The sequence below is a fragment of the Scyliorhinus torazame genome, chromosome 12 (genome assembly GCF_047496885.1).
Source record: "Scyliorhinus torazame isolate Kashiwa2021f chromosome 12, sScyTor2.1, whole genome shotgun sequence".
NCBI classification, from domain to species: Eukaryota; Metazoa; Chordata; class Chondrichthyes; order Carcharhiniformes; family Scyliorhinidae; genus Scyliorhinus; species Scyliorhinus torazame.
The window spans coordinates 6,150,100-6,169,454 of NC_092718.1; the positions used below are offsets into that span (position 1 = coordinate 6,150,100).

The window sequence follows — 19,355 nt, forward strand, 5'->3', positions numbered from 1 at the left end:
CATGCGCGGCCACTGACCTGCTCATTGACGTGGGAGCCGGGGGTTTTACCCGGCGCGGCTACTAGCCCCACACCGGACGCAGGATCGGTATGTGTTCGGTGCCAATTTTGGCATCGTAAAACACCACAGTAGCAACACCGGCAGAGGGTGGTGAGGGTCTGGAACGCACTGCCCGGGAGGGTGGTAGAGGTGGGTTGCCTCACATCCTTTAAAAAGTACCTGGGTGAGCACTTGACACGTCTTAACATTCGCCACTATGGGCCAAGTGCTGGCCAATGGGATTAGGGCGGCAGGTCAGTGCTGGCCAATGGGATTAGGGCGGCAGGTCAGTGCTGGCCAATGGGATTAGGTCGGCAGGTCAGGTGTCTTTCATGCGGTGGTGCCGACTCGATGGGCTGAAGGGCGTTTTCTGCCCTGTATATTTCTGTGATTCTGTGTTTCTAGCAGGATGGGCCAATCAATCAATTTCCCTCCTGTTGATTGCAGCATTGACGACTGTCGTCAGTCAGTGGTCACATCCCTCCCCAGTCTCTCTTGTAGCTCCTTTGACCAAATTCATTAAATAGGACTTATTTTCCTTTCACCACACAATTTGGCACACTGATTCCATCGGCCATTATTTTCCCGTTTGTCAGTATTGTTGGGAATATACTGCATAAAGTATTTTTACCATTCCATATGGTACTGCATATTGCATCTGAAAGAATGAATAACTCCCGTGGTGACTGCAATTACATTGTCAATGGGCTGGATTCGCCATTCGCTGGCAACGGGATTCTGTCTTGCTGCTGGTCAATAGGATTTCCCATTGAAGCCACCGCGCACCGCACACGGCACACGGCACACGGCGCACCGCACACCGCACACGGCACACGGCACACGGCACACGGCACACCGCACACCGCCGGGATAACCCGCGGGGGGGCTGAACTGCCGGCGGTGCAGAATTCCGGCCATGGATGTGAAAATGGAATATGATATTTTTGGCAATGCTGTAAAATGAATTCTTGTCGAGCAAGTTTGATTTTGTCAATAAGACCATAAGACATAGAAGCAGAATTAAATCACTCGGCCCATCGAGTCTGCTCCGCCATTCAATCATGGCTGATATGTTTCTCATCCCCATTCTCCTGCCTTCTCCCCATAACCCCTGATCCCCTTATTAATCTCTGTCTTAAAGACACTCAGTGATTTGGCCTCCACAGCCTTCTGCGGCAAAGAGTTCCACAGATTCACCACCCTCTGGCTGAAGAAATTCCTCCTCATCTCTGTTTTAAAGGATCATCTGAGACTGAGACTGTGTCCTCTGCTTCTAGTTTTTCCTACAAGTGGAAACATCCTCTCCACATCCACTCTATCCAGGCCTCGCAGTATCCTGTAAGTTTCAATAAGATCCCCTCTCTTCCTTCTAAACTCCAACCAGTACAGACCCAGAGTCCTCACCCGTTCCTCATACGACAAGCTCTTCATTCCAGGGATCATTCTTGTGAACCTCCTCTGGACCCTTTCCAAGGCCAGCACATCCTTCCTTAGATACGGGGCCCAAAACTTCTCACAATACTCCGCATGGGGTCTGACCAGAGCCTTATACAGCCTCAGAAGTACATCCCTAGTCCAATACAACTTTGAGCGGAAATCTTCAGAAACACGTTTACAAGTTGCTGCCATTCTTACACCAAGTGAGATAAAGCATTTAAAGTTAATCATTAAATACAGGGGTGACAGGGCTAACATATTTGTTCATTGAGTTCTGGGAACACTCTGTCATTTGATAAATTTCTGTTCTCAATTTTATGGCTTTTTTTACTTGAAGAATGTTGGTGTTAAGTAGTGGACATGGAAGGAGATTATAAAGTAGAGATGTGGCGGGGGAGATTTATATTTCTATTGTCACATTAATTGAGCGGATGCTAAGGTGTGAGGTGATTTGTTTTATTTCTGGAACATGAATCTGTGAGCGTTGCTGATCTTGGGCACGGTCGTTAGAATGAGAAGCTTTAAATCACCCCCCAGCCACAATGAGGTGACGGGGAGAAGATCAGTTACAGAAGGGCCCAGAGGTTTCCAACTTTAAAAACAGGTCAGGCTCCTCCAACGTTTGATGCCTTCATTATGGTAAGTTTTCTCAATAATAAATGAAGCCAACAGAAATGGAAGTACTTTCTACACAAGCGTATTCCTCTCACCCTTCCCTGTCTTTTGTAATCTGTAATATATTTTTTAAAAAAGTAACATATCCCTCATGAATACTTTTATTTTATTTTTGGTTATTCTCTGGTTAGGGGAAGTGGGAAGGAAGTCTCCCTCCAGGCCCAGGATGTCTGTAAATGTTGCTCGTGGAGACCAGGTCGCCCTGAACGTCATTCCAACGTGGCGAACACTTGCAATTGCCCGTTCTGTGGGAATGCACGAACCCTCAATTTGGGACATCCGTCCAATATCGTGGTCAGATTAAAAATCCATCATGAGCAGAATTATGGGCACAGCTCCATAATAACCACGAGCCAAACCCCTGTGCGGTGTTGAGGGAATGCTGCAGTGTCGGATGTGTGTCTTTCAGAGGAGATGTTACTCTGGGGGTCCCGGCTGCTCTGCCAGGTGGACAGGCAAACTATCCTGTGGCTCCGCTTTGAAAAAGAGCAGGGCAATCCTCCCAGTGTCCTGACCAAGCTCATTCACCGCCACGAAAACAGATTGGCTGCTCAGTATCACAGAGTTGTTTGTGGAAGGTGGTGATGCACAAATGAGCTGCTGGATATTTTACACTAAAAAACGTGACGACACTTCATTGTGGTCACAAGCAGCACGATAGAAATTCAGCAATTTCCTATCCTTTTAACCAGAATCCTACCATATACTGAAATCCATAGAATTCCTATAGCGCAGAAGGAGGCCTTTCGGCCCATCGAGCCCACACTGACCCTCTGAAAGAGCACCCTACCTAGGCCCACTCCCCCGTCCTATCCTTATAACCCCGTAACCCCACCTAACTTGCACATCTTTGGACTGTGGGAGGAAACCGGAGCACCCGGAGGAAACCCACACAGACACGGGGAGAACGTGCAGACTCCGCACAGACAGTCACCCAAGGCCTGAATTGACCGATACAAAGATGAGCCGGTTCTTTGGGGGGGGAGGACAGGTGTGTTAGGTGCTCAGGGAGCCCAGCAAATCACACCCATATGTTCTGGGCATGCCCAGCGCTGGAGGAATTTTGGAAGGGCGTAGCGAGGACGGTGTCGGGGGTGGTAAGATCCAGGGTCAAACCGGGCTGGGGGCTCACAATATTTGGGGTTGCAGGGGAGCCGGGAGTGCAGGAGGCGAAAGAGGCCGGAATTCTGGCCTTTGCATCCCTGGTAGCCCGGCGAAGGATTCTCCTTCAGTGGAAAGATGCGAGGCCCCCAAGCGTGGAATCCTGGATCAGCGATATGGCGGGGTTCATTAAATTGGAGAGGGTGAAATTCGCCTTGAGAGGATCGGTACAACGGTTCTTTAGGTGGTGGCAACCGTTCTTAGACTTTCTGGCAGAACGATAGACATTGGTCAATGGCAGCAGCAGCTCACGGAGGGCAGGGGGGGGGTTACTTTATTTTTGTTTATGTTATTTACACTGGAGGATCTGAGGGGTTGTATACACCTGTTGTGTTAAGTCGGGGTGTTAATGTTAATTTATTATTTATGTACAGGAGGGGGAGGGGTTTGGGGGGGGTTTCTTTTTTTTAGATTGTGTTTTGTACTTAACCCTGTTGGGTTCTTTTTTCTTTCTCATTTGTTATTGATGAGTGCGGCCTCAACCGGGACCTGGGATTCATGTCGCATTACATTCACCCCCCCACCATCTGGCCTGCAAAATCCTACCAACTGTCCTGGCTTGACACAATTCACACCTCTTTAACCTGGGGTTACCCCACCTCTGGATCTGTAAAGATTTAATCACCTGCCACTGCTCGTATTCCAAGCATTGTCTGGCATCTTTGAATCTGTCTATATATGGAACATACCTCTTCATTCACCTGAAGAAGGAGCAACGCTCCGAAAGCTAGTGACATCGAAACAAACCTGTTGGACTTTAACCTGGTGTTGTAAGACTTCTTACTGTAAATAAAGCTGGCCAGTTTGGAACCAGCAGGAAGGAGTGAGCAGCAAGCGAAGTTGCTGCTGCTGTTGTATATATCTGGGGCGAAATTCTCCGGAAACGGCGCAATGTCCGCCGACTGGCGCCCAAAACGGCGCAAATCAGACTGGCATCGCGCCGTCCCAAAGGTGCGGAATGCTCCGCATCTTTGGGGGCCGAGCCCCAACCTTAAGGGGCTAGGTCGGTGACGGACGAATTTCCGCCCCGCCGGCTGGCGGAAAAGGCCTTTGGTGCCCCGCCAGCTGGAGCGGAAATGACATCTCCGGGTGGCGCATGCGCGGGAGCGTTAGTGGCCGCTGACGGCATTCCCACGCATGCGCAGTGGAGGGAGTCTCTTCTGCCTCCGCCATGGTGAAGACCGTGGCGGAGGCGGAAGGGAAAGAGTGCCCCCACGGCACAGGCCCGCCCGCGGATCAATGGGCCCCGATCGCGGGCCAGGCCACCGTGGGGGCACCCCCCAGGACCCCGGAGCCCGCCCTCGCCGCCTTGTCCCGCCGGTAAGGTAGGTGGTTTAATTTACGCCGGCGGGACAGGCATTTTAGCGGCGGGACTTCGGCCCAACCGGCGCGGCGCGATTCCCGCCCCCGCCGAATTTCCTGTGCCGGAGACTTCGGCAACCGGTGGGGGCGGGATTCACGCCAGCCCCCGGCGATTCTCCGACCCGGCGGGGGGTCGGAGAATCTCGCCCATGTTATTGTAAATAAATGTTATTTCTTTGTATCCTTAAAACTCGTGCTGGATTCTTCGTGGCCCTCACAAAAGTTCCCTCTGGCCAAATACATCCTGTAGCCAAGAAGGCAGGTGGGTAATCTATTCACAGGCCTTCACTTAGCTCCCTCCTTATAACAGCCTGGTAATAACTCAACCTCCAAATGTTCCTCCTGGCAATAAAACAACTGAGGCTGGGAGTTTAGTGCTGTTAAAAATGGAACTTGCCTTTCACGATGCAGTATGTCGACACAGAAGCAAGACAGGGCTACACCTCCCATCAGTGATCCTTGTGGTGTCAAGTGAGATTCCTCAGTTAATGCCAATTACTGAAAAATTATGGGCCTTCTGGTACTGGCCACCGCTTTCGCAACTTTGGAAACTACATTGAAACTTAAGTTATTTTACCAAGGACAATTATCATTGACAGCGAAAGTAAACTCGGTTTGTTCTCACTGGAACGAAGGAGGTTGAGGGGCGACCTGATAGAGGTCTACAAAATTATGAGGGGCATAGACAGAGTGGATAGTCAGAGGCTTTTCCCCAGGGTAGAGGGGTCAATTACTAGGGGGCATAGGTTTAAGGTGAGAGGGGCAAGGTTTAGAGTAGATGTACGAGGCAAGTTTTTTACGCAGAGGGTAGTGGGTGCCTGGAACTCGCTACCGGAGGAGGTGGTGGAAGCAGGGACGATAGTGACATTTAAGGGGCATCTTGACAAATACATGAATAGGCTGGGAATAGAGGGATACAGACCCAGGAAGTGTAGAAGATTGTAGTTTAGTTGGGCAGCATGGTCGGCACGGGCTTGAAGGGCCGAAGGGCCTGTTCCTGTGCTGTACATTTCTTTGTTCTTTGTTGTAAACTCAATTTTAAAAAGTGCCATTGCCAAGAAGGAGGCCGTGTGCGGATTTCTGCGGGAATGGCCATGCTGGCTGAATTGACTGCAACACTCTCCCCCCCGCCCCCCTCCCCCTAACAACCCCCTCACCCCCCACCCGCTACACAAACCCCCACCTCTGCAATTCTTGTCTTGCTATTTTATTGAAACATTCCGTCCTTTCAAATGTAGACAGAGGCTCATTTTAATCGGGTAAAGAGAGAATATTTTAATGCACAAAGTCATTAAAGCCCAATTAATCAGCCAGGCTCAGATTTACCGAGATATGAGAGTGAAGCCATTTTAAACAAGGCTCATGTTGCATTTGAAACCTATGAGAAACGACAGCAATCAGAATAAGTGAGAGATCAAGCATTAAGTAGCAGAGAGAATTCTATATTCAGAAGGTGAGAGAAGGTCGAAAATTAGAAGTTTTTAGAATGAGAGTCAGCTTTACCGTTCCTTCCCTGTGAAATATCTCATCAAGCAGGTCGCTTTCTCCTTTGCAACTGCATGGCAAAAGTTACAAACGTTCTTTACAGAAGGATAAAGGTGGAAATTAGTTTCCAACCCTCAGATTATCTTTTTTCCTTCCAACAGCATAATTTTACAACAGTACAACATTCTGCAAATCACGTATCTCCAGGGGCAGATGGCCATATCTACATGCCATAGCACAGAACAGTAGGAGCTGTGTCTGCACCTGGGATCCTCCACATGGTCAGTTCCTTAGGCCAGGGAGGAACATCAGAGACTTAGTCATCCCAGACGCTCTTGTACATCCCCTTACAGCTGGTTACAGAGCGACATTAGCACAAGCCTGGAGCAAGTCTCGCAGTTTGGTCTCTCAGTTAGTGAAGCTTGTGGCATTAGGATCTTCCAAAGGAAAAGAAGCAGGGAAAACAAACATAGAACATACAGGGCAGAAGGAGGCCATTTGGCCCATCGAGTCTGCACCGACCCACTTAAGCCCTCACTTCCACCCTATCCCCGTAACCCAATAGCCCCTCCTAACCTTTTTGATTACTAAGGGCAATTTATCATGGCCAATCCACCTAACCTGCACATCTTTGGACTGTGGGAGGAAACCAGAGCACCCGGAGGAAACCCACGCAGACATGGGGAGAACGTGCAGACTCCGCACAGACAGTGACCCAGCGGGGAATCGAACCTGGGACCTTGGCGCTGTGAAGCCACAGTGCTATCCACTTGTGCTACCGTGCTGCCCGAACATTGAATCCAGTATGAATTTTACAGATATCTTCACAAACCAAAGAAAAAGAGAGAAACTATTGGGATGCTTTAGTGTAGAATCATCATTAAAACCCTCTTATTGTACATAAAACTATCTACTTTTCTCCATATCCTGGACTTCAAAACATAGAACATAGAACATAGAAAATACAGCACAGAACAGGCCCTTCGGCCCACGATGTTGTGCCGAACCTTTGTCCTAGATTAATCATAGATTATCATTGAATCTACAGTGCAGAAGGAGGCCATTCGGCCCCCTGAGTCTGCACCAGCTCTTGGAAAGAGCACCCTACCCAAACTCAACACCTCCACCCAACACCAAGGGCAATTTGGACATTAAGGGCAATTTATCATTGGCCAATTCACCTAACCCGCACATCTTTGGACTGTGGGAGGAAACCGGAGCACCCGGAGGAAACCCACGCAGACACGGGGAGGACGTGCAGACTCCGCACAGACAATGACCCAAGCCGGAATCGAACCTGGGACCATGGATCTGTGAAGCAATTGTGCTATCCACAATGCTACCGTGCTGCCCTTAAGAACAAATAAATCTACACTACATCATTTTCCCGTAATCCATGTACCTATCCAACAGCTGCTTGAAGGTCACTAATGTTTCCGACTCAACTACTTCCACAGGCAGTGCATTCCATGCCCCCACTACTCTCTGGGTAAAGAACCTACCTCTGATATCCCTCCTATATCTTCCACCTTTCACCTTAAATTTATGTCCCCTTGTAATGGTGTGTTCCACCTGGGGAAAAAGTCTCTGACTGTCTACTCTATCTATTCCCCTGATCATCTTATAAACCTCTATCACGTCGCCCCTCATCCTTCTCCGCTCTAATGAGAAAAGGCCTAGCACCCTCAACCTTTCCTCGTAAGACCTACTCTCCATTCCAGGCAACATCCTGGTAAATCTTCTTTGCACCTTTTCCAGAGCTTCCACATCCTTCCTAAAATGAGGCGACCAAAACTGTACACAGTACTCCAAATGTGGCCTTACCAAAGTTTTGTACAGCTGCATCATCACCTCACGGCTCTTAAATTCAATCCCTCTGTTAATGAACGCGAGCACACCATAGGCCTTCTTCACAGCTCTATCCACTTGAGTGGCAACTTTCAAAGATGTATGAACATAGACCCCAAGGTCTCTCTGCTCCTCCACAATGCCAAGAACTCTACCGTTAACCCTGTATTCCGCATTCATATTTGTCCTTCCAAAATGGACAACCTCACACTTTTCAGGGTTAAACTCCATCTGCCACTTCTCAGCCCAGCTCTGCATCCTATCTATGTCTCTTTGCAGCCGACAATAGCCCTCCTTACTATCCACAACTCCACCAATCTTCGTATCATCTGCAAATTTACTGACCCACCCTTCAACTCCCTCATCCAAGTCATTAATGAAAATCAGAAACAGCAGAGGACCCAGAACTGATCCCTGCGGTACACCACTGGTAACTGGGATCCAGGCTGAATATTTGCCATCCACCACCACTCTCTGACTTCTATCGGTTAGCCAGTTCGTTATCCAACTGGCCAAATTTCCCACTATCCCATGCCTCCTTACTTTGTGCAGAAGCCTACCATGGGGAACTTTATCAAATGCCTTACTAAAATCCATGTACACTACATCCACTGCTTTACCTTCATCCACATGCTTGGTCACCTCCTCAAAGAATTCAATAAGATTTGTAAGGCAAGACCTACCCCTCACAAATCCGTGCTGACTATCCCTAATCAAGCAGTGTCTTTCCAGATGCTCAGAAATCCTATCCTTCAGTACCCTTTCCATTACTTTGCCTACCACCGAAGTAAGACTAACTGGCCTGTAATTCCCAGGGTTATCCCTAGTTCCTTTTTTGAACAGGGGCACGACATTCGCCACTCTCCAATCCCCTGGTACCACCCCTGTTGACAGTGAGGACGAAAAGATAATTGCCAACGGCTCTGCAATTTCATCTCTTGCTTCCCATAGAATCCTTGGATATATCCCGTCAGGCCCGGGGGACTTGTCTATCCTCAAGTTTTTCAAAATGCCCAACACATCTTCCTTCCTAACAAGTATTTCCTCGAGCTTACCAATCTGTTTCACACTGTCCTCTCCAACAATATTGCCCCTCTCATTTGTAAATACAGAAGAAAAGTACTCATTCAAGACCTCGCCTATCTCTTCAGACTCAATACACAATCTCCCGCTACTGTCCTTGATCGGACCGACCCTCGCTCTAGTCATTCTCATATTTCTCACATATGTGTAAAAGGCCTTGGGGTTTTCCTTGATCCTACCCGCCAAAGATTGTTCATGCCCTCTCTTAGCTCTCCTAATCCCTTTCTTCAGTTCCCTCCTGGCTATCTTGTATCCCTCCAATGCCCTGTCTGAACCTTGTTTCCTCAGCCTTACATAAGTCACCTTTTTCCTCTTAACAAGACATTCAACCTCTCTTGTCAACCATGGTTCCCTCACTCGACCATCTCTTCCCTGCCTGACAGGGACATACATATCAAGGACACGTAGCACCTGTTCCTTGAACAAGTTCCACATTTCACTTGTGTCCTTCCCTGCCAGCCTATGTTCCCAACTTATGCACTTCAATTCTTGTCTGACAACATCGTATTTACCCTTCCCCCAATTGTAAACCTTGACCTGTTGCACGTACCTATCCCTCTCCATTACTAAAGTGAAAGTCACAGAATTGTGGTCACTATCTCCAAAATGCTCCCCCACTAACAAATCTATTACTTGCCCTGGTTCATTACCCAGTACTAAATCCAATATTGCCCCTCCTCTGGTTGGACAATCTACATACTGTGTTAGAAAAGCTTCCTGGACACATTGCACAAACACCACCCCATCCAAACTATTTGATCTAAAGAGTTTCCACTCAATATTTGGGAAGTTAAAGTCGCCCATGACTACTACCCTATGACTTCTGCACCTTTCCAAAATCTGTTTCCCAATCTGTTCCTCCACATCTCTGCTACTATTGGGGGGCCTATAGAAAACTCCTAACAAGGTGACTGCTCCTTTCCTATTTCTGACTTCAACCCATACTACCTCAATAGGGTGATACTCCTCGAACTGCCTTTCTGCAGCTGTTATACTATCTCTAATTAATAATGCCACCCCCCCACCTCTTTTACCACCCTCCCTAATCTTATTGAAACATCTATAACCAGGGACCTCCAACAACCATTTCTGCCCCTCTTCTATCCAAGTTTCCGTGATGGCCACCACATCGTAGTCCCAAGTACCGATCCATGCCTTAAGTTCACCCACCTTATTCCTGATGCTTCTTGCGTTGAAGTACACACACTTCAACCCATCTCCGTGCCTGCAAATACTCTCCTTTGTCAGTGTTCCCTTCCCCACTGCCTCATTACATGCTTTGGCGTCCTGAATATCGGCTACTTTAGTTGCTGGACTACAAATCCGGTTCCCATTCCCCTGCCAAATTAGTTTAAACCCTCCCGAAGAGTACTAGCAAACTTCCCTCCCAGGATATTGGTGCCCCTCTGGTTCAGATGCAACCCGTCCTGCTTGTACAGGTCCCACCTTCCCCAGAATGCGCTCCAATTATCCAAATACCTGAAGCCCTCCCTCCTACACCATTCCTGCAGCCACGTGTTCAACTGCACTCTCTCCCTATTCCTAGCCTCGCTATCACGTGGCACCGGCAACAAACCAGAGATGACAACTCTGTCTGTCCTGGCTTTCAACTTCCAGCCTAACTCCCTAAACTTGTTTACTACCTCCACACCCCTTTTCCTACCTATGTCGTTGGTACCAATGTGCACCACAACTTCTGGCTGCTCCCCCTCCCCCTTAAGGATCCTGAAGACACGATCCGAGACATCCCTGGCCCTGGCACCCGGGAGGCAACATACTTTCCGGGAGTCTCGCTCGCGACCACAGAATCTCCTATCTATTCCCCTAACCATTGAATCTCCTACAACTATTGCTTTTCTATTCTCCCCCCCTCCCTTCTGAGCCCCAGAGCCAGACTCAGTGCCAGAGACCTGGCCGCTAGGGCCTTCCCCCGGTAGGTCATCCCCCCCAACAGCATCCAAAACGGTATACTTGTTTTGAAGGGGAACGGCCACGAGGGATCCCTGCACTGTCTGCCTGTTTGTTTTTTTCCCCCTGACTGTAACCCAGCTATTCTTGTCCTGTACCTTGGGTGTGGTTACCTCCCTGTAACTCTTCTCAATCACCCCCTCTGCCTCCCGGATGATCCGAAGTTCATCCAGCTTCAGCTCCAGTTCCCTAACACGGTCTTTGAGGAGCTGAAGTTGGGTGCACTTCCCACAGGTATAGTCAGTGGGGACACCGGTGGTATCCCTCACCACCCACATCCTACAGGAGGAGCATGTAACTGGCCTAGCCTCCATCCCCTCTTACCTTACAGAATATAGCTGCTGTGTGGACTAACTGGATCTCCGCCCTCCGACTCTGCTCCCAGTCAGCTACACTTTCTGTAAACTCCTGGCTCTCTTCGCACTCTTTGCGGAAATGTCGGAAACAAAATGAAAGGAGCACCTTACTCCCTCCTCACCTAACTCCCTTGGTCACCAAACTCTCACTATCGCACTCAAAAAGCACCAAATTCAGCACTCCCTTGGTCACCAAACTCTCACTATCGCACTCAAAAAGCACCAAATTCAGCACTCCCTTGGTCACCAAACTCTCACTATCGCACTCAAAAAGCACCAAATTCAGCACTCCCTTGGTCACCAAACTCTCACTATCGCACTCAAAAAGCACCAAATTCAGCACTCAGTGCAAACAAAGTCTGCACTGTAGGGGATCACTTTTATACTGTGAATCTAGCCTCTGAAAAACTGGCCTAATCCAATTAACTAATTAACAAGCTCCAGCTGCAAGTGCCTAGAAGTAGAAGCCTGTTTAAAGCTGATTGAAAATTCACCTTCTTCTAAACCAAACAGCAACTTTTAAGTTAATTAACTAAATAAAAGAAAGACTAAACTTTAGATTAAAATGAAGCCTTATACTCCCTCGGTCACCAAACTCTCACTATCGCACTCAAAAAGCACCAAATTCAGCACTCAGTTAACGGTTAACTCCCTTTTATATAGGAGTTCAAATTTCAGTAAGAATAAAGATTACTTTACTGGACCCTACGAGCTGTTAAACTCTCCTTGAATAATATCCAACTTTTATTTTGTACGCTTAATTGTAATGTAGACATTTACCAAGGCAGAGGATGCTTAAAGTTCCCCTTTACCTCATGGGAGGCAAGCATCTTTCATAGAAACATAGAAAACAGAAGTGGGGGAGGCCATTCGGCCCTTTGAGCCTGCTCCACCATTCATTATGATCATGGCTGATCGTCAAGTTTAATATCCTGATCCCGCCTCCCCCCCATATCCCTTAATCCCTTTAGCCCCAAGAGCTGTATCTAATTCCTTCTTGAAATTACACAACATTTTGGCCTCAACTACTTTCTGTGGGAGTGAATTCCACAGATTCACCACTCTCTGGGTGAAGAAATGTCTCCTCACCTCAGTCCGAAAAGGTTTACCCCTTATCCTCAAACTATGATCCCTAGTTCTGGACTCCCCCACCATGGGGAGTATTGTTTCTGAATCTACCCTGTCTAATCCTGTTGGAATTTTATATGTTTCTATGAGATCCCCTCTCATTCTTCTAAACTCCAGTGAATATGATCCTAACCGACTTAGTCTCTCCTCATATGACAGTCCCGCCATCCCAGGAATCAGGCTGGTAAACCTTCGCTGCGCTCCCTCCATAGCAAGAACATCCTTCTTCAGGTAAAACACCCAAACTGCTCACAATACTCCGGGTGTGGTCATGTCCCTGCATAGGTTTTTGGCTGGTTACTTGAAGCTAGACATCTGCGTTAAGTGTAGCTCTAAGATATAACACTTTAAAAAATTGTCTTAGAGCAGGGTTAGATTTCTAGACCTGCGATTCACTGGGAGTGCAAATGTCTGACACTAGAAATACATGCCCTCATCGGAAACATATCCTAAAAACCCTTCCCTAATCACAACTGGACGGTTAACACAACCTAAGAAATAACAAGCTTTGAAAGTGCTTTCCCAACATCAGCAGAAGTAAAAGATGATCTAGTTTCAAAGTAACTGAAACAACAAGAGAGAGACATTAGTTTTACAACAGCATCCACATGGTAATGGACCGCAGTAATGGTCTGTTTATGCTGCTGTAGTATGTGCTGTGACGTGGCGCAGTTCAACGCCGAATGAAGGTCATGGGGTCCTCCTCCAAAAACAGAACCACTCTATCCCAACATAATCTCACATTCGAGAAGAAATAATTGTTTCATTTAAACCCTGGAAATGTGCAATACAGGGGGGCAACTTGTGGATGTGCACAAGGTGCAATGGGAACCTCACCTGTCAGCTGCAGGAGCAGAGGGAGCCCCACATCACCACGTTTAGGGAAGGGCACTGAATTGAGAGCCATTCAGGTATTTAACAGGTCAGTAGCAGGTGGTAACCGGCAATCAATGTCCCTGGCAGCACAGTGGTTAGCACTTTTGCTTCACAGCTCCAGGGTCCCAGGTTCGATTCCGGCTTGGGTCACTGTCTGTGCAGAGTCTGCACGTTCTCCCCGTGTCTGCGTGGGTTTCCTCCGGGTGCTCCGGTTTCCTCCCACAAGTCCTGAAAGACGTGCTGTTAGGTAATTTGACCATTCTGAATTCTCCCTCTGTGTACCCGAACAGGCGCCGGAATGTGGCGACTGGGGGCTTTTCACAGTAACTTCATTGCGGTGTTAATATAAGCCTACTTGTGACAATAACGATTATTATTATTATGACCCGCTCACCAAGAGTTGGCAGCCAATCAGAGGCTGTCTTCTCTACTCAGCAGCACCACCAGGGGGCAGTAGCTGCTGTCACTACTACACATACCCAAGGAGCGGCCCAGGTATAGGACCCTGGGCAGGGGGTGGATCACGAGGGAGGGGGTAGGGATTTGACAGCTGATCAGGAGATTTGACTCTCAGCCGGTCCTCCCCCGATGCTCGGTCCCCACATCAGGCACTGAGTGAGGGACAGTACCCGGGGATTCGGCAAACTAACACGACAGGGCCCCCCTGCATGGCAAGACTGTCGTTGGGTTAACACCAGTAGGTGGGTTGAAGCTCTTAAGTGGGTACTAGTTTGCCATTTAAATGTCTAAATTGGCAATATCACAACTGAAGTTGTTACTTCCATAAGTCATATATCCATCACATATAAGCACATAGAAAGTTTACTTACGAAGCAGAAAAAAGTCAAAAGAACAATGACCTTTCATTGGTACCATGTTTATCACAGGGCTAAATCACTGGCTTTGAAAGCAGACCAAGGCAGGCCAGCAGCACGGTTCGATTCCCGTAACAGCCTCCCCGAACAGGCGCCGGAATGTGGCGACTAGGGGCTTTTCACAGTAACTTCATTTGAAGCCTACTTGTGACAATAAGCGATTTTCATTTCATTTCATTTCATACAGCTTACCTGCCAGTATGACAAAAACTACATGACTGAGGGAGGAGACTCTGCTCTGCGCCCGAGGATGTCAAGCTGCACACACACTGAAATACAGATCGCTAAGGGGATACGGGCAGGGTAATCTGGGACACGGGCAGGGGAATCTGGGACACGGGCAGGGGAATCTGGGACACGGGCAGGGTAACCTGGGACACGGGCAGGGGAATCTGGGACACGGGCAGGGTGACCTGGGACACGGGCAGGGGAATCTGGGACACGGGCAGGGTGACCTGGGACACGGGCAGGGGAATCTGGATCACGGGCAGGGGAATCTGGGACACGGGCAGGGTGACCTGGGACACGGGCAGGGGAATCTGGATCACGGGCAGGGGAATCTGGGACACGGGCAGGGTAACCTGGGACACGGCAGGGGAATCTGGGACACGGGCAGGGTAACCTGGGACACGGGCCGGGGAATCTGGGACATGAAGATGAGGTGAGCTCGAAACAAAGGAATATCTGGATCCATTTCATGTTTTGCATGTTTTTCATATTTACCAGTCCAGCCGGTGTCGCAGTGGCAGAATCCAGTGACTGGGTCACAACCGTCTGCGTGGCAGCAGTCACAACGTTCGCTACAGCCCGGGCCAAACCTTCCGTCCTAGAAAAGAAAAGCATTGCCTCTAAAAGCACAACCTCTTCAGTTCAATATCTGGCAGTGTTTGTCACAGGTCACTTCCCCATTTACACACTGGAGATCCCCATTAAATAATTTGCATCCCATTTGTTGGCAATCTCAGCAACAGGGCAATGTGTTTTCTACCATCAAACCAATCTGGCAACAGAAATTCAATTTGCTCAAAAACATAAAAAAATTCAGGGGCGAAATTCTCCGGAAACGGCGTGATGTCCGCCGACTGGTGTCCAAAACGGCGCAAATCAGTCGGACATCGCACCGCCCCAAAGGTGCGGAATGCTCCACATCTTGGGGGGCCGAGCCCCAACATTGAGGGGCTAGGTCGGCGCCGGACGAATTTCCGCCCCGCCAGCTGGCGGAAAAAGCCTTTGGTGCCCCGCCAGCTGGCGCGGAAATGACATCCCCGGGCGGCGCATGCGCAGGAGTGTTAGCGGCCACTGACAGTTTCCCGCGCATGTGCATTGGAGGGAGTCTCTTCTGCCTCCGCCATGGTGGAGGCCGTGGCGGAGGCGGAAGGGAAAGAGTTCCCCCACGGCACAGGCCCGCCCGCGGATCGGTGGGCCCCGATCACGGGCCAGGCCACCGTGGGGGCACCCACCAAGGCCAGATCGCCCCGCGCCCCCCTCAGGACCCCGGAGACTGCCCGCGCTGCCTTGTCCTGCCGGTAAGGTAGGTAGTTTAATCTACGCCGGCGGGAAAGACATTTTAATGGCGGGACTTCGGCCCATCCGGGCCGGAGAATCGCGCGGGGGGGCCCGCCAACCGGCGCGGCCCGATTCCTGCCCCCGCCGAATATCCGGTGCCGGAGACTTCGGCAACCGGCGGAGGCGGGATTCACGCCAGCCCCCAGCGATTCTCCGACCCGGCGGGGGGGGGGTCGGAAAATCTCGCCCCCGGTCTTTTTTAAATGTAATTTTCTGGTGTAATAGACATCAGATAAACCAAAGAAAATGCTGTTCGCTGCTCTGCTTACTACGTGCTACACATTCAGTTTTCCCGTCAGAGTATCACATAGTCTTAGATCTATATGAGATATGAAACGTTCGAATATCGGACATCATTATTAACTTTCCGAGGGTTACCAGTGACCATGAACTGAACTGGACTCGCCATATAAATAGTCTGGCTCAACAGCAGGTCAGAGGCTGGGAATCCTGTGGCACGTAACTCACCTCCTGACTCCCCAAAGCCTGAATACCATCGACAAGGCACAAGCCAGGGGTTTAATGGAATAATCTGGGGAGTGTGGTTCCAACGCACTCAAGAAGCTCAACGCCATCTAGGACTAAGCAGCCCAGCTAACTGACACCTCCCTCCACCACTGACACACAGTGTGTATCATTTCCATAGAATCACTACATGCAGAGGAGGCCATTTGCTCCATTGATTCTGCCCACTAGGCCCGCTCACCCACCCTATCCCTGTAACCTGAGCTAACTTGCACATCTTGGACACGAAGGGGCAATTTAGCATGGCCAATCAGCCTAACCTGCACAACATTACACTGAAGGAGGAAACCGGAGCACCCGGAGGAAACTCACGTAGACACGGCGAGAACATGCCTTCACCACACAGATGGTCACTCAAGGCTGGAATTGAAGTTGCGTCCCTGACGCTGTGAGGCTGCAGTGCTAACCACTGTGCCACTTTACAAGATGCATTGCAACATCTCAACAAGTCTCCTTTGACAGCACCTTCCAAACCCACGATCCCTGCCACCTAGAAGGACAAACGCTGGGAACCTCACCACCTGCAAGTTCCCCTCCAAGCCACACACCATTCTGACTTGGCGGCACGGTAGCACAGTGGTTAGCACTGTTACTTCACAGCGCCAGGGTCCCGGGTTCGATTCCTGGCTTGGGTCACTGTCTGTGTGGAGTCTGCACGTTCTCCCCGTGTCTGCGTGGGTTTCCTCCGGGTGCTCCGGTTTCCTCCCACAAGTCCCGAAAGACGCGCTGTTAGGTGAATTGGACATTCTGAATTCTCCCTCTGTGTACCAGAACAGGCACCAGAGTGTGGCGACTAGGGGCTTTTCACAGTAACTTCATTGCAGTGTTAAAGTAAGCCTACTTGTGACACTAAAGATTATTATTATTATTATTAAATATATCACTGTTTCTTTAATGTCACTGGGTCAAAAGCCTGCATCTCTCTCCCTATCAGCACTGTGGGTGCACCTACACCACATGGACTGCAGCGATTCAGGAAGGTGGCTAACCACCACCTTCTCGAGGGCAATTAGAGATGGGCAATAAATACTGACCTAACCAGTAACACCCATATGCTGTAAATGAATTAAAAATTCATAAACCTGCTGAGAAAAACAGTTCAAAGAACGTAATCAACTAACTTCAATATTTTGGATAAAGTTTAGCCGGAGTAACAATTTTGACTGATAGTACATTGCACAGGTGATAAACAATGAGCCACGTTGTCTGAGGCAGCTGCTCTTTTGAGGGGTTGTGATGATTGTGTTTGACAAGGGCTTTGCTCTAAGGGAGCAGAATGTGGAGTTTCAGCCACGAGCCCATTCTGATTCCTTTTTGACCTCAGTTGGACAGTTTGGACAAAGGACCAACTGGAGACCCTGAGGATTGGAAGAGTGAAAATAAATCATACGGCAAGTCACACCTGAGCTGCTATCGTGTGGACCTGCTGGTAACAAGCTCCATAGTTGTGTTGGTAGAAGTTCCGAGGCAGGTTAGCTGGTTAACCTTTTGTGGTTTTGTAGCACAGGGAAATTTAAGAACAGATAAAGTAAAATATCTTGCACCAGAAGAAAGGAAGCCAGAAAACAAAAATAGAACTTACTGGACATGGCTGGTCGCAATGTTCACCACACCAACCTGAGGAACATGTGCAGGAACCGTCCTGTGGACTACACGCTCCTCCATTGGCACAGATGCAGCTACTATTGCAGTGAAGCCCCCAAGTTCCATTGGGACAAGGGATGGAGCATTCCAGTCCCCACCAACCTAAAACAAAAAAACAGCACCCATGGAACCGGCTCAGACTTTCAATCAGCTGGCAACCCACATCCTGCCGACTGCACCTCAGTCTTCATGTTCCATCCAGGTGCTCAGCCCATGAGCAACAAGGATAAACCTTTCTTCAATTCAAGAAGGGTAACTCAGGAGAAACTAAGGATTTAGGACAATTAAGAGAACAAAGAAAAGTACAGCACAGGAACAGGCCCTTCGGCCCTCCCAGCCTGCGCCGGCCATGCTGCCCGACTAAACTACAATCGGGAAATAGCAGAGACTATCAAGGATGGTGAAAATTTCACAGATCTCTGAATTTGAAAACTTAAGAGCTATATAAGCTAACCATCAAATTGGCTTTATTTCTACTTCCACCAACATTGCGCACAGCCCCCCCCCCCCCCCCCCACCCCCTCCCACCCCCTGACCGGGTTCAATCCTTTGACCTATTTTCCATGCTTTTCTCATATCGAGTCAACAGGGTAGATATCCCCCTTCGATTTGACTGGAAAATAGTTTTTTTCAGTAACAGTTCCGAGGAAACGTAGCCGAGGGCCTGTTAGGTACGACTCCCCTCTGCAGCCTCTCGCTTTCCTGATCTTTTCTCAGGTAGTGTCAATAATTTCACACCTGGAGCGTGCACATGCCCAGCACTCCCATTTTAATCAGGCCTGCCTGGACTGCGGCCTCATACTCTATTGGTGGACACATCATTGGTGGGGTGCCAGATGAAACCTTGTGCAAAGGATCCAGGCCAGGGCCACTCACCCGGAAGGTCTGTGGGGTGTTTTGGGGTCAGCAGAAAACTTTACACAGACACTAAGCTGGTTGGTTAGCCAGAAAGCATGGATCGAGAACAATTGAATCTGTTCTGGAATATGGGGCGTCATTCTCCGACCCCCCGCCGGGTCGAAGAATGGCCGTTGGCCGCCGTGAATCCCGCCCCCGCCGAAGTCTCCGAAGGGAGAAAAGTCGGCGGGGCGTTAATGGCGCCGCTGCCGCGGAGAATGTCACGGGTCTGCGCAAGGCAGCCGATTTTCGGCCTGCCGATATTCTCCCTTCCGGATGGGCCGAAGTCCCGTCGACGTGACGACCGTTCACGTCGACGTGAATCAAACCTCCTTTTCATCAGCGTGACCCGGTGCTCCAGGCTCACGCCGACCAGCGAGGAGGTGAGTGACGGCCTGGGGGGTTGGCTCTGGGCAGGAAATGGCGTGGC

The 19,355-nt window shown here is 49.4% G+C and overlaps 1 protein-coding gene and 1 long non-coding RNA gene across 14 annotated transcripts in view; one reads left to right on the plus strand and one right to left on the minus strand.

The window, feature by feature from the left end:
- The window catches only part of megf11 (multiple EGF-like-domains 11), a 664,461-nt gene that overhangs the window by 149,715 nt on the left and 495,391 nt on the right, over window positions 1-19,355 (minus strand). For all 13 annotated transcript variants that reach the window (XR_011933847.1, XR_011933846.1, XM_072470335.1 and 10 more), the window contains 2 exons: window positions 17,967-18,130; window positions 15,017-15,119 (listed from right to left, as the gene is read on the minus strand). Coding sequence is in view for 11 of the 13 variants with exons in the window: in XM_072470335.1 (XP_072326436.1) it covers window positions 15,017-15,119; window positions 17,967-18,130 (267 nt within the window). In the remaining 2 variants the exon portion in view is untranslated. The remainder of the gene's footprint in view (window positions 1-15,016; window positions 15,120-17,966; window positions 18,131-19,355) is intronic.
- The window catches only part of LOC140387362 (uncharacterized), a 133,943-nt gene that overhangs the window by 87,187 nt on the left and 27,401 nt on the right, over window positions 1-19,355 (plus strand). The window lies entirely within an intron of this gene.